Source organism: Procambarus clarkii, chromosome 49 (genome assembly GCF_040958095.1).
Source record: "Procambarus clarkii isolate CNS0578487 chromosome 49, FALCON_Pclarkii_2.0, whole genome shotgun sequence".
NCBI classification, from domain to species: domain Eukaryota; kingdom Metazoa; phylum Arthropoda; class Malacostraca; order Decapoda; family Cambaridae; genus Procambarus; species Procambarus clarkii.
Window position 1 is genome coordinate 6,944,069 of NC_091198.1, and position 14,998 is coordinate 6,959,066.

The 14,998-nt window shown below is 49.0% G+C and overlaps 1 protein-coding gene across 1 annotated transcript; it reads right to left on the reverse strand.

Moving 5' to 3' along the window:
* Positions 1–165: 165 nt before the first annotated feature.
* kek1 (kekkon 1) lies at positions 166–7,317 on the reverse strand. Its single transcript, XM_045750380.2, has one exon. The coding sequence runs from the start codon at positions 5,351–5,353 to the stop codon at positions 3,182–3,184; it is 2,172 nt and encodes a 723-aa protein (XP_045606336.1). The 5' UTR covers positions 5,354–7,317; the 3' UTR covers positions 166–3,181.
* Between the last annotated feature and the right edge of the window lie 7,681 nt (positions 7,318–14,998).

Consider the following 14,998-nt stretch of genomic DNA (forward strand, 5'->3'; position numbering starts at 1 on the left):
ATCGGGCCTTGCATAGTAGGCTGAGAAGCGCGTTCTGGCTACTAGGTACGACATATATATATATATATATATATATATATATATATATATATATATATATATATATATATATATATATATATATATATATATATATATATATATATGTATATAATATATATATACATATATACATATATATATACTTGGCTTACTATGCAAGGTCCGATGTGCCTAACGGTCCCAATGATTTTTGTTATTTTCAAATATTTCTTTCCAGAGTGGTTCTTTTCTAACAATAATAGTCTATTCTATTAGGAACATGAATTACTGATATAATTATGTTATGATAAGGTTGGACAGGGTTGCATAGGCTAGGTCAGGTTAGATTAGATCAAATTGTTATGATAGCTTTGACACGAATAACATAAAATTGCGTTCATAAATAATACACTGAAAATATTATCATTCCGTAAGAAAAAAAAATTAAAAAATAATATTTCACGAAAATTCGGCTTGTTAGGCAACTTTACCTATAAGTTGTTAGGCTATATATATATATATATATATATATATATATATATATATATATATATATATATATATATATATATATAATAATAATATAATAATAATAATAATAGAGAGCACCTCATCTCTTGATAATATTACTGAACAAGAATAATATTAAAATAATATCCTTAAGGGCATAGACCTAGACTAAGCGCTCACACTGACACGCATAAATTAAAGAAACATTTTCCTTCACATTAATGTTATTTATTGTTAAGTATAAAGTGAGACTAGCAATTAGTTGTGTTGCCAAGAGCCGCTGAGCCTCGAGTTAGCTCAGTAGACAGTGCTGATGCCTGCTGGTGATGCAGTCTATCCTCGTGAGTTGCCAGTCTCAGAAACACACAGCAATGTCGCGGGGTCCTGCCCTGTTTTCCGTTCAACAAACATAGCTAAACAAGTGAACTGGGCTATCGGTGGTTGGGTAATTAAAGCTCTACGTAACTTTGGATATAGTGAGGTCACATTTAGGGATGAAGTTCCATGGGGGGGATGGTAGGAATGCAACCCGTCCTCCTAATAGAACGTCGCCTTTTGACGTATATTCTACCTAAGGCCAAAAATTGTCGTACTAGAAAATGGTAGCGGCTCGCCACATTGACATACTGCCCCATTTCCTGTTTTGGGTCCTCTGGTAGGTTAGGATAAGGGCACTTTAGTACGACAGTTTCTTGACGTTGGGGCACCTTGGGAGGACGGGTTGAGGAATGAGATATCTAGCGACCTCGTGGTTACCCAAGACCTGGTATTTGGCACGTGGTGTGGAGGGGCGTTTCCCAGTGTGCTGCAGTAGCCAGGACTCTGCTCTTTTCATAATGGAAAATGCGCCTCTTTATTTCCCAAGCGATTAAGACAGCGTTTGTCAGTGGTTAGGTTACTCGGAACGCTGTTTAACCTTGAATTAGATGTAATGAACTGAGTCTTAGGCTACTTAAGGTGTCTAACAGGGGTCCCGATATGGAATTAATTGAAGATTTGTTAGTCCCATGTTGGACTATATTAAATCTAACCAAACTCTGGGTTTGGTTAGATTTAACCATTTATATAAAATGGAAAACGTTTTAATCGATCCATTGCATCGGAAGTGGTAAGCGAGGCATCGGAGACCCAAAATCGATTAACAGAATTAAAGTGTGTTAGTTAACCGTGCAATGGCTGGTTAGGCTATTCAAAGATTAACCGGATCCTGGATAACAGATATGGGTTAATAGGATATATTAATGACAGGAGGCCTGGGTAACCGAATCCCCAAAGGTTGGGTTGGCAGGAATACCAAAATTGGGATATAATTGCATACAAAATCATCTATTCAGGATTTGATAATGCTCGCTAGCGAGTCCCTTAACAGTCACTTACTACAGTGCTGAAAGTCATGATCTTTCAGTCTGTTGCAGGTGGCAAGAGGCCTTAGTGTAGTCACCAGGACTTTGGAAGGGAACATTTCGTCACCTCAGTGCAAGAAGGATGTATTTGACATACATTAGTTAGCAGATTTTTAATGTTCTATTCTCCTACACAGGAGTTTATTTCCAGCATGATGCGATTTCAGCTTTTCCATTCTCTATTCCCGCCTCATCCATTAACGAGTTACCAAAAAACTATAAGGAAATCAATTATAACCTCGTTGCACCGGGGTGGCGATAGTCCTGGATTTTTTGTTTAGTGGGTCTGATAATTTAAAAAAATGTAATACTCATTTGACATGAAAAACACATTATTTCACAGGTTGTGCTATGGCTCATTTTAAGAAATATTCAACATTTATGTTACATCCATTACTCAGAGGTGTGGTTTGCTGTCATGAGTCTGCTGAGTAATCATTATTGATTTATGATATCTTGAAGCATCGAGAAACAGTGAACATCAAGTACAAGGTTACTTCACGCACAATACATAACTGTTGAGGATGGTGGTGCGCAGTGTACCCGCGCAGGACCCCGCCACGCCAGGCCCTCAACACGGCAGTTTTACAAGTAGTTCTCACAAGTTACGCCTGCAGCTGACCAGCACAAGCGGCACAACTTGCTTGCCTACCCAGTCTTTGGTGTCTTGCCAAACGGCACCTTAAATTAACAACTGATAATACCTTGTGTACAGTACAAACACGGTGGCTCGGCTCTGTACATGACCGCCACAGGCTGGCCGGGTGTGGGAGGGTGGCGCCCCCACACCCGCTGCTCCTGCTCGCTTACACCCAGTCTGTGGTGGCTGCGAGGACTCCTGGGGACTAGTAACACTACCGGCGTCAGTCACGCCTCCCTTCTCGCCTCACAAAAGCTTTTTCAAGAACTCGAGTTGCCAGTATGAAATATAATTTGCTAAGAGAATTCTGACTGGTTTAGCGAGGCTACTTCAGCCGCTGTGCTCACACTCAAAGAGGTAACGTACGCGACACTTTTCTCGGGCACAGCAGCTTATCGTCACGTAACTACACATCACACATCACTGTTCCAGTACACGTATCAGGTCACGGTGTCAGGTCACTGTGAGGGCTCTGAGGGGAGGACCAAGAAGTAGCTGTGTGAGGAGGCGATGGGCGGGAGGAAGATGGGACCGAGAAGCGTGATGGGCGTGTGGGCGTGGGAGGAAGGAAGCAGGGACCGCCGCCTCGGCGGGCCCTGCGACCCCGCTACACCTCGGTGCCTTCTTGATATCCTTCGTCAGGAGAGTCCCGGGCTTTAATCCTGTTGGCGATGCCGTTGGGAAGAGGCGGGAGGACGGCTACGCCCCCGCGGGCTAGAGTCGGCGCCTGTGATCCCGGGACCCACGGCCGCTCCCCCAGGTTACCTGTCACGCCCTGGGGACTGTCAGCACCTTCCGCCACGTCCTCCCGGGACTCGTACACCTCCTGGCGGTACCCGTACACCGGCGGCCTGTCCTTGGTCACGCCATACAGGTCCTGCCTAGAGTCTTTTAGGTCCTGCTGTGAACTGTATATATTCTGTTGCGATGCGTACGTGTCTTGTCTGGAAGTGTACGTGTCGGTTCTGGACTCCGTGCCATCCCGTGTCCCGCTGAGGTCGGCCATGCTCCACTCCTGACCCCCAGGAACACCGAGAGGCTCTCGCCCCTGCCCTGCCTCTGGGATTGGAAGCCCAAAGTCAGCCGGGTAGCCATAGGTCTGTGGATCAAAGTCTTCCTGAGATTCATATCCTGGTCGGTAAGGGGTGGAGTGAACGGGACCATAACCATCGTAGGCAGGGTCGTTAGCCAAGTAGCCGGGGTTGAAGTGCTCGTGGATGACGCTGGGGGTGTCGGTGTTGTCATGGGGATCCTGGGGATTGGCGTCTTCAGGCCACAGGCCGCTGGGGTAGAGAGAGTCGCCCTCGACACGAGTGTAGTCGCCGCCCTCACCCACACCCTGCACACACCCGTTGGGGAGGTGACCGTTGACGGCTCGCACGGCTCGTTCTGCCTCGCTGATCACGTCTGGATTGCCGAGCGTGGACGACCCGTACGCACCGGGAGAGCCGTTCAGGTCGGTGAGTCGGGGCGGCTTTTGCACGGGATTGGGCTCACTGGGGGAGGCTTCATCCGAGGATGGTGTGGTGGAGGTGTCCTTTACAGGGGTGGGGGAGGAGTGGGAGCGTGCACGCGCCAGCAGCAGGAACCCCACCACCAGCACGATCAGAGCCAGCACCACCAGACCCACAGAAATCCCAGCAATGTGACCCGAATCCAGCTTAGCTTGAGTCGCTGCTCTCATGGTGACAGCCAGGGTGAAGTTAGCTGTCGCCGACCCCGCAGAATTGATGGCCACACAGCGCAAGGTGCCAGAATCTGTCTCCTGTGCTCCTGTGATCACCAGCCGGCTCACCATGTTCCTGTTGCCTTCAGTGATGACGTATAGGCGTTGTGGCCCCAGCCCTATCACAGAGCCGTTCACAACGGGTGCCTCGCCCTTGTACCACATGACCTGGGGTGCAGGCTGACCGCCCACGGGACAGGCGATCGTTGCGTCCTCTCCTGCCACGCCCTCAACCATACGCCCAACTGGCAGGATCTGGGGAGGGCAGGCAAAGTCTTCCTCTGTAAGAGAGTGGAAGGTACGCCCCTTGATCCTGCTGGGGGAGTTGCATGATGGGGAGACGGGGTGTGGGACGCGCCTCACCTCCAAAAGGCGCCAGAGAGGGAGGGAGCGACAGTCACATAACCAAGGGTTGTCGTGAACTTCTAATCCATGTACACGTTCCAGGCTTTTCACAGAGGCGACTGGAAGCTCTGACAATTGATTTCCCTGGATTTCAAGCTTTTCCATGAGGGATAAAGACTGAAAAGCAGAGGCTGCCACACTTCTGATGCCCGAATAACTAAGACCAAGGCGCACCAGGGACGGGGTGTGGGCGAAGCTGTCACTGCGAATCTTGCGAAGTCTGTTCCCTCGCAGCTGTAAATCTCTCAGGGCTTGAATGTGGGAGAAAGCGAGCGAGGGCACCTCTGTTAGTAGATTTTGGCTCAGGTCTAACTCGACCAGATTAGTGAGCTGGTAGAAGGCTGTTGCGTCGACCTGACCAATTTTACAGTCTCTCAGATAAATCTTTTGCAGGTTGATGAGACCTGCCCGCTTGAAAGCATGTCTAGGCAGAGTCTGTAGGTTGTTGCCGGATAGGTCAAGGACCTGTGTATCAGGATGAACCCCGGCAGGCACGCTGGCCAGCCCCTGTTTCCTACACTCCACTGCCTGTTTGCCATTTTTCCACCTGCAGGTACAGACGGAGGGGCAGGTGGAGGTGGCAGCCAGCCTCAGCGCCACCAGCAACACTACCACAGTTCCACCATTCCACCACGCAGACACCATCATGCTCTCGCTCTCCGTCAGGTGAGGCGAAATCCAGGCATTACTGTTCTTTACTGCACAAAGTACAGGACACTAATGCACAAACCAAATTGTGTACACACACTCGCGCGGTAGTAATACGCTCTCACTAGTCCATGTAAAGAGTAGGAAGAGCCGTTTCGTGTGTGGTGAGGTCCTCACTAAAGCCCACTGGAAAAGAAATATTGGCTCTCATCAGTGGATATCTGCAGTGCAGATAAAGACGGAAGACGATACACTGGCCCTCATGATTCCCTCTCTCCAATAACTTTTGTTTCCAAGGTCTGACTCGCCTTTGCAGGTTTTATATGTAGACTTCACAGCGACAGAGATGGCCAGAGTACGTTCTGGAGGCGAGATAGGGTGTGTTGGAGGCCAGCTAGGATGTACTGAAGGGTAGAGAATGTGCTGGAGGCCTGCGAGGATGTGCGGAGGCCAGCGACGATGTATTGGAGACCAGAAAATGTGCTGAATGGCAACAAGAGTGTTGGAGGCCAGTGAGGGTGCGCAGAGGATGTGCTGTAGGCCAGCAAGGGTGTGCTGAAGACCATCAAGTGTTCTGGTGGCCAGAGGATGTGCTTACAGGCCAGGGAGACTGTGGTTACAGGCCAGCGAGACTGGTTACAGGCCAGCGAGACTGTGCTGGAGGTCAGAGGATGTGCTGGAGGCTAGCGAGAGTGAGCTGGTGGCCAGCGAAAATGTCTCTTGTTGATTCAGTCGAAACACAAAAATGACAAACGATGTAAGGGTTGGATCGCCTGTAGCCGTGAACAATGGGGGTCTGTTCTCACGAGTAACGCCCCAACACTCGCACCTGTCACTTTTGGAAGCAATGGGTTTAGTGAGGCTAATGACTGCTGCTGCTCCTCACTGCTTCTGCTCCCCCACCAGCAAGGTGGTCTGCTTCACCATACAAGCAGCAGGTGCAAGTCGACCTGCTTGTAAACTCTTGTATATAACATCTCAATCTCAAATTTAGTCGGGCCTTAATTTCAGTAGTTTAATTGCATCTTTTCGCGCTTAGTTTATGCAATGCATAGATTTTAATTACTCGTTTTATATTGGGGAATATTGAGGGTGCAGCACTATGGCTCACTGTGTTAGCTTAGTGATCAACATTACCGTCCACAACGGCACTGGTCCTGTTGGTAAATATGTTCACTCGCCTTATATGTTACCAGTTCTGTATATATTTATATACGTTTTTTATAGTATTGATAAAGTCACAGGTATTTGTTAACAGTTTATGCAGTGGTTAGATATATTTATATATATATCAGCTTTTACAGTAAAATTGTCTGCTTATTATCCAAAGATATATTGGGGTTAATACTTTAAAGATCCAACAAATTTTTATATTAAATCACTTTCCTCAAATTCACATGTTTAATAAGTTTTCAACAGTTAATTGTCTGCGTATTCTCGGATAAAAATCAAATCAGTATAATACACAGAATTTGAAGACGATATTTCCCCGCGATAGCTGGCTGTGGGCTGCTACTTTTTGCCCAACTTCCGGTCCGTGACTGCACCGGAAGTCGTGTTGGTCAAGGAACGAACTCCATCGCAAGTTCCACCTTCCGTCGCACACACTCCGCGCACAGGTACACGCTGGGGACAAGACTCCTCTCCTCACACTACTACAAGTATCTTTTTGAGGAGTCACAAGTGTTTGTTATTTATAGCAAACACTTTACCATAAGATCACTATTATTAAAACTTAAATTTGATTAGTGTTTAAGTTTTGGTAATAACCTTCACTTTGTAGTATGACAGATATTTCCGAAAATCAGTGTGTAGAGGTTAGTGAAAGTAACCATAAGTGGCAGGCAGCGTTCGGGTGCCGGTACGGAGTAAGTTTCTCCCCTCAAGAAGCAGCTCTAACGTCCCGCGGGAAGTGGGTCGACGCGTGCCCACCTGAAGCGGCTGCCAGAGCGGTACTGGGAGCTCGAGTCGCGAGGCTGGCAGGCGAGCGGCCGGTCACACGGGAAAATCGTTGCCAAGTATATGTCGAAAGTGTTGAAAACACTAACTACGCGTTACACACAATTCCGCCTCCAACGTATACCAGTAGTCTCTTACCAACTACAGTCTATAAAAGACAGCATCACTGCTAGAGGAAACATCTTTACAGCACTATTATGAGTTCCTTGGCGAGGAATTGTGGTCGAAAGCTGCCGTAGGAAACTGGCAACTCTCATGTCGGAAGTCGCATTCGGAATCCTATACGCGGTAATGCACTGAAGGTTGGGGGGATACGAGCAGCAATACTCATTCACTGAACGTGGGGGCATAGTAGAATAGATACTCATTCATTGAACGTGGGGGCATAGTAGAATAGATACTCATTCATTGAACGTGGGGGCATAGTAGAATAGATACTCATTCACTGAAGGTGGAGGATCGGATCATAGTACTCTTTAACTGAAGGCGGGGTAGAGGAGTAGAGATACTCATTCACTGAAGGTAGAATATAAGAGTAGAGATACTCATTCACTAAAAGTGGGAGAGATAAAAGGAGTGACATTTAATCGCCTCATATAACCCCTATTACTATACACTATCAAGACAAAAAAACAAAAATCCTCTGCCGCTGAAGTCGGTCAAACTTGGCCTACTTTGAGATGATGGTGAGCGGTCCGTCGTGTGCTTGAGCACGCTTCACTCATCTTCACACTTACAGTTTCCTCCAGCGAGTTGTCACTCTTACCTCACTAGTAGTAGTAGTGTACTAGTAGTAGTAGTGTACTAGTAGTAGTAGTGTACTAGTAGTAGTGTACTAGTAGTAGTGTACAAGTAGTAGTAGTGTACTAGTAGTAGTAATAGGCATCCATCAGTCTCAGGAGTCGGTCTGGAGTGGCCTCTCTAGGAGCCAGATTCTCGAAGCAGTTACGCAAGCACTTACGAACCTGTACATCTTTTCTCAATCTTTTCTCAGGCTTTGTTTACAATTATTAAAGAGTTAATGAGCTCCGAAGCACCAGGAGGCTGTTTATAACAATTACAACAGTTGATCGGGAGGTTTTCATGCTTGTAAACTGTTTAATATATGTATCCAAAGCCGTCAAAGATTGAGGAAAGATGTACACGTTTGTAAGTGCTTGAGTAACTGCTTCGTGAATCTGGCCCCTGGGCGCAAAGCCTGGGTAGGTTGATACGGGGGAGAAGCTATCACCCATGCAGCAGGTCCCCCCCCCCTTCAAGGGTAGGTTGAAAATGGTGAGAAGCTCTTCCCTCACTATTGTCCGGAGTTCATCACCGCTCAGAGTGACATCAGAGGCAGCCCTCATGAGGACATCAGAGGAGCCCTCATGAGGTCATCAGAGGCAGCCCTCATGAGGACATCAGAGGAGCCCTCATGAGGACATCAGAGGAGCCCTCATGAGGACATCAGAGGAGCCCTCATGAGGACATCAGAGGAGCCCTCATGAGGACATCAGAGGAGCCCTCATGAGGACATCAGAGGAGCCCTCATGAGGACATCAGAGGAGCCCTCATGAGGACATCAGAGGAGCCCTCATGAGGACATCAGAGGAGCCCTCATGAGGACATCAGAGGCAGCCCTCATGAGGTCATCAGAGGCAGCCCTCATGAGGACATCAGAGGCAGCCCTCATGAGGACATCAGAGGAGCCCTCATGAGGTCATCAGAGGCAGCCCTCATGAGGACATCAGAGGCAGCCCTCATGAGGACATCAGAGGAGCCCTCATGAGCTCCGAGAAGCAACGTGGCGTTATCATCACTTGTTTAAGTTTAGCTCTCAAGCAATACATAAACAATGGTCCCACGTCAGCTGATTAAGTAACAATGAAGAGATAACATTTATTACACACAGATTCAGGTCCTCGACGGCGCTCTAGGGGTCGTAGTCCTAAGGGCCCGAGTTCGATTACCGGTCAAGGCAGAAACAAATGGGCAGTGTTTCTTTCACCCCTGGTACACCTGTTCACCTAGCAGTAAATGCGTACCTGGGAGTTAAGCAGCTGCTTCCTGGGGATGTATGTATGCATGTGTTAGATAGAAATATATGCAGAAGGCATAATAGAAGATAAGTAGATTGGCTAGAAAGGCGGGGGTCTAACAGCTAATAGCTTGATTCTGCAGGTACAAATAGTGAATACAAACACACACACACACACCACACACACACACACACACCGCACACACACACACACACACACACACACACACACACACACACACACACACACCCACACACACACACACACACACACACACACACACACACACACACACACACATACACACACACATACACACACACACACACATACACACACACACACACACCCACACACACACACACACACACACACACACACCCACACACACACACACACACACACACACACACCAGAACACACTGAAACACGCCATAGCAGAACAGGGCGCCACCCCCCCCCCCCCAAACATATTCCCTGCTGATAAAATAAAACAAAGTGTTCCGTTCTTCACCCTCGCTTGAATCATCGCGAAAACTCCCCGCTAAAACCCCAGAATGCTTGCACACCGCATGATGAGTCTTGGTGAAGAAATTTTAATGGAAATTAACTGAGGCAAAACAAGCCAAGAAGAGTACTGATGTGTCTCCGGCCGTCAACCTCTTGGTGGTGTAAGAAGTCCAAACTTCCCCGAGGAGCAGAATGCGCAACTCCGAGTGGAGTATATCTGGAGGCGTTGTGTTAGTGGACTGGTAGATCGTCCAGGTGGTGGCGCCTCTCTACATCTACATCTACCTCTACTGACAGGAGGATGAGGCAGGTGCATGACGCGCCTGAACACCAGGTGATGCGTCCGGGGAAATGACAAACCCGAGAGTAATTTAAGTTCCCAGGCATAATGAGATGATCAGATGCGGTAAGGCAGTCAGGTGAGGCAGCCAGGCGAGGCAGCCAGGTGAGGCAGCCAGGCGAGGCAGCCAGGCGTCCCACCACGCAGACGTCGACTGCCTCGCCCGCAGTGAACGCCTCCAAAACACTCCCAAGATGGAAGATGCTTTGTTATCTTAAACATGTCTTGGCTAAGATTCAGAACTCTGGTCTCAGAGATTACAGTTGATCAAGGCTGTGGTTGCCTTGAAGCCAAGGCCAATATTACTTGGACTTGATGACTCAAGTTACTCCTGATGCTCACAGTAGTGAAGCTGTGAGCCTCAGGAGTAAGACTGCTCAATAGCTCGGTCGCTAGAGCTTGGGGCGCCCACTCGTGGGGTCCACAGTTCGAGTCTCCTAGAGCCCAGGTCAACTGATTTGGCAATCGAACTTGTAGGCTGTCACAAGGCACCTGGGAGGCTGCTACAGGGAGGAGAGTTCGACTCCTGGCAGTGTTTCCTCAGTAGGCAGCGGGTCTCCTGAAGAAGACCGTAGACGACACTGAATGAACAAATTCACAAGGGCCGTGACGAGGATTCGAACCTACGTCTGAGAGCATCCCAGAAGCTGCCTTAATCGACTGAGCTACGACATGGTAAAAGAATTGCAACTAGAGGTGTAGTGTAGTGTGTGACACGGAATGTGTATAAGATATTTCAGAGCAACGCAAAGTGTAGAGGCGCGTCTGAAGACAGACTGTATAACAAGTCTCTCAAGAAGTATCCAGAGCATATGAAAGCTTCTGAGAAAATTAGTCGAAGCGTAAAACATGTCTCAAATCATTATGTATTTCACAGAAGCGCTTGAGAGTTACTCAGAACTCAAAATGGCTTAACAGAGCAGCGTCAAGTGTTACAAGAGAGCTGGAAGTGTTTCAGGGCAATTCTGAGTTTTGGTCAAGTTTTTAAAGGCACGTAACAAGTGTCAGGTTTAGTTCCCAGATGTGTTCCAAAGTTGTGGCAATATACAAGTGTCTGAAGTATCCCCTAAATGCACCGAAGTGCTCAATAACACATTTGAGTCCACACGCCCAACCACTTGGGATGGAGGATAGAGCGACGGTCTCGCTTCATGCAGGTTGGCGTTCAATCCCAAAGTGGTTGGGAGCCATTCCCTCCCCCTGTCCCATCCCAAATTCTTATCCTGATTTCTTCTAAGTGCCATGTAGTCGTAATGGCTTGGCGCTTTCCCTTGATAGTTCCCTTCCCCATTCAGTTATATATAATGTTCTGTTTTTCCAGTTTAGGTTTTTTCCATCTATACCTTTTTCTGCAGCTATACATATCACTAACTGTACCTGAATCTGTATTTACTCCTGTTACTGAATGATTGTATTTTATACGAATTTATAACGTGATTCACACTCAGTTGCGTCAACACCTTTGAGGCGGACCGTTACACAGTGTCGGGGTGGGCGGGCGTGGGCGGGAGTGGGCGGGCAACAACACTGTAAATATGGGTTAGTGAAGACCTCGGTGAGCACAGTGTAAGTGTGAGGCACACTGGTGTGGGTCTCAGAGCACCACCACCGTGGGTCCTGGGGTCTCAGAGCACCGCCACCGTGGGTCCTGGGGTCTCAGAGCACCGCCACCGTGGGTCCTGGGGTCTCAGAGCACCACCACCGTGGGTCCTGGGTCTCAGAGCACCACCATCGTGGGTCCTGGGGTCTCAGAGCACCACCACCGTGGGTCCTGGGTCTCAGAGCACCACCACCGTGGGTCCTGGGTCTCAGAGCACCACCACCGTGGGTCCTGGGGTCTCAGAGCACCACCACCGTCGGTCCTGGGTCTCAGAGCACCACCACCGTGGGTCCTGGGTCTCAGAGCACCACCACCGTGGGTCCTGGGGTCTCAGAGCACCACCACTGTGGGTCCTGGGTCTCAGAGCACCACCACCGTGGGTCCTGGGGTCTCAGAGCACCACCACGGGGCTCGACCACTACACAGACCCTCGTTGGCCTGAACGGAACAAAGCGGGATTGAACGAAGCGCTTCGAGGCGTGATTCATGCGGGCCTCGAACCCTTTGATTGTGGAGTCGGCGGCCGGCGGTGAAAGACGCTATGGATTGATTAGTTCTTTTGGAGATCGCGGAAATAAATGTATTGCCAGTTGTTTAGAGATCATCAAAGATGGCTGGGAAGGGAGGAAAAGGAGAAAGGCGGTAAAGATACTGTTTAGATATGATACAGTTTAGATAAAGATACTGTTTAGATATGATACTGTTTAGATAAAGATACTGTTTTCAGTGAACACTGAAGGAGGTTGGCACAGACCTAGACAGGGATCTATTTTGTGTCTTATTGAACAGCAATATTGAAATAAGTTCGTGAGGGAGACGAATTGGATGGGAATTATGAGGGAAAAGCGTCAAGATCTTACGGCAACATCCCACTAAGAAGGGATCAGGATTTGGGATGGGATGGGGGAAAAGGAATGGTGCCCAACCACTTGTGGACGATCGGGGATTGAACGCCGACCTGCATAAAGCGTGCCCGTCGCTCTACCGTCCAGCCCAAGTGATTGGGATGCAAGAGAGGGTCAATGAAGAAATCATTAAATGACAAAAAGAAGGAGGAGAATTTTGAGAAGAAGAAGAAGAAGGATAACCCTTCACGTCTGACACAAGTATAAAGGATAAGACTTCCTCTTTCATTGGGTGGTTACCTTACCTTGAGGTGCTTCCGGGGCTTAGTGTCCCCGCGGCCCGGTCGTCGACCAGGCCTCCTGGGTGTGTGACAGTCGAGAACCCGTGCACGAGCGGTGCCCCGGACCACATCACCAGGCGGCCTCTGAGTACAACTACCCCACGAGCGTGCTATAACTACCCCATGAGCGTGCTATAACTACCCCATGAGCGTGCTATAACTACCCCATGAGCGTGCTATAACTACCCCATGAGCGTGCTATAACTACCCCATGAGCGTGCTACAACAACTACCCCATGAGCGTGCTACAACAACTACCCCATGACCGTGCTACAACAACTACCCCATGACTGTGCTACAACAACTACCCCATGAGCGTGCTACAACAACTACCCCATGAGCGTGCTACAACAACTACCCCATGAGCGTGCTACAACAACTACCCCATCACTGTGCTACAACAACTACCCCATGAGCGTGCTACAACAACTACCCCATGAGCGTGCTACAACAACTACCCCATGACCGTGCTACAACAACTACCCCATGACTGTGCTACAACAACTACCCCATCACTGTGCTACAACAACTACCCCATGACTGTGCTACAACAACTACCCCATGACCGTGCTACAACAACTACCCCATGAGCGTGCTACAACAACTACCCCATGACTGTGCTACAACAACTACCCCATGACAGTGCTACAACAACTACCCCATGAGCGTGCTACAACAACTACCCCATCACTGTGCTACAACAACTACCCCATGAGCGTGCTACAACAACTACCCCATGAGCGTGCTACAACAACTACCCCATGAGCGTGCTACAACAACTACCCCATGACTGTGCTACAACAACTACCCCATCACTGTGCTACAACAACTACCCCATGAGCGTGCTACAACAACTACCCCATGACTGTGCTACAACAACTACCCCATGAGCGTGCTACAACAACTACCCCATGAGCGTGCTACAACAACTACCCCATGAGCGTGCTACAACAACTACCCCATGAGCGTGCTACAACAACTACCCCATGAGCGTGCTACAACAACTACCCCATGAGCGTGCTACAACAACTACCCCATGAGCGTGCTACAACAACTACCCCATGAGCGTGCTACAACAACTACCCCATGAGCGTGCTACAACAACTACCCCATGAGCGTGCTACAACAACTACCCCATCACTGTGCTACAACAACTACCCCATGACTGTGCTACAACAACTACCCCATGACTGTGCTACAACAACTACCCCATGACCGTGCTACAACAACTACCCCATGAGCGTGCTACAACAACTACCCCATGACTGTGCTACAACAACTACCCCATGACAGTGCTACAACAACTACCCCATGAGCGTGCTACAACAACTACCCCATGACTGTGCTACAACAACTACCCCATGACTGTGCATGTAGTGGCCACAACAGGGGCCGGAAGTGGGTAGTCTGACGTGGACTTCTAAATGTATTTTACCTTGACCGGCAGCCAGCTCCCCGAGCCCTCCCCTGCTGGCGCCCTTTTCCCTGTAATCCATAATTTTGTAATGCATTATTATTTAGTTGTCTCACTTCTATATTTTGTTCTGAGTGTTTTGCTGTGGGGTCTCTCTGTGGGGTGTGTTGTGGGGGTCTCTGTGGGTTGTGTTGTGGGGGTCTCTCTGTGGGTTGTGTTGTGGGGGTCTCTCTGTGGGTTGTGTTGTGGGGTCTCTCTGTGGGGTGTGTTGTGGGGGTCTCTCTGTGGGTTGTGTTGTGGGGGTCTCTCTGTGGGGTGTGTTGTGGGGTCTCTCTGTGGGTTGTGTTGTGGGGTCTCTCTGTGGGGTGTGTTGTGGGGGGTCTCTCTGTGGGTTGTGTTGTGGGGGTCTCTGTGGGTTGTGTTGTGGGGGTCTCTCTGTGGGGTGTGTTGTGGGGGTCTCTCTGTGGGTTGTGTTGTGGGGTCTCTCTGTGGGGTGTGTTGTGGGGGTCTCTCTGTGGGGTGTGTTGTGGGGTCTCTCTGTGGGTTGTGTTGTGGGGTATCTCTGTGGGTTGTGTTGTGGGGGTCTCTCTGTGGGTTGTGTTGTGGGGGTCTCTCTGT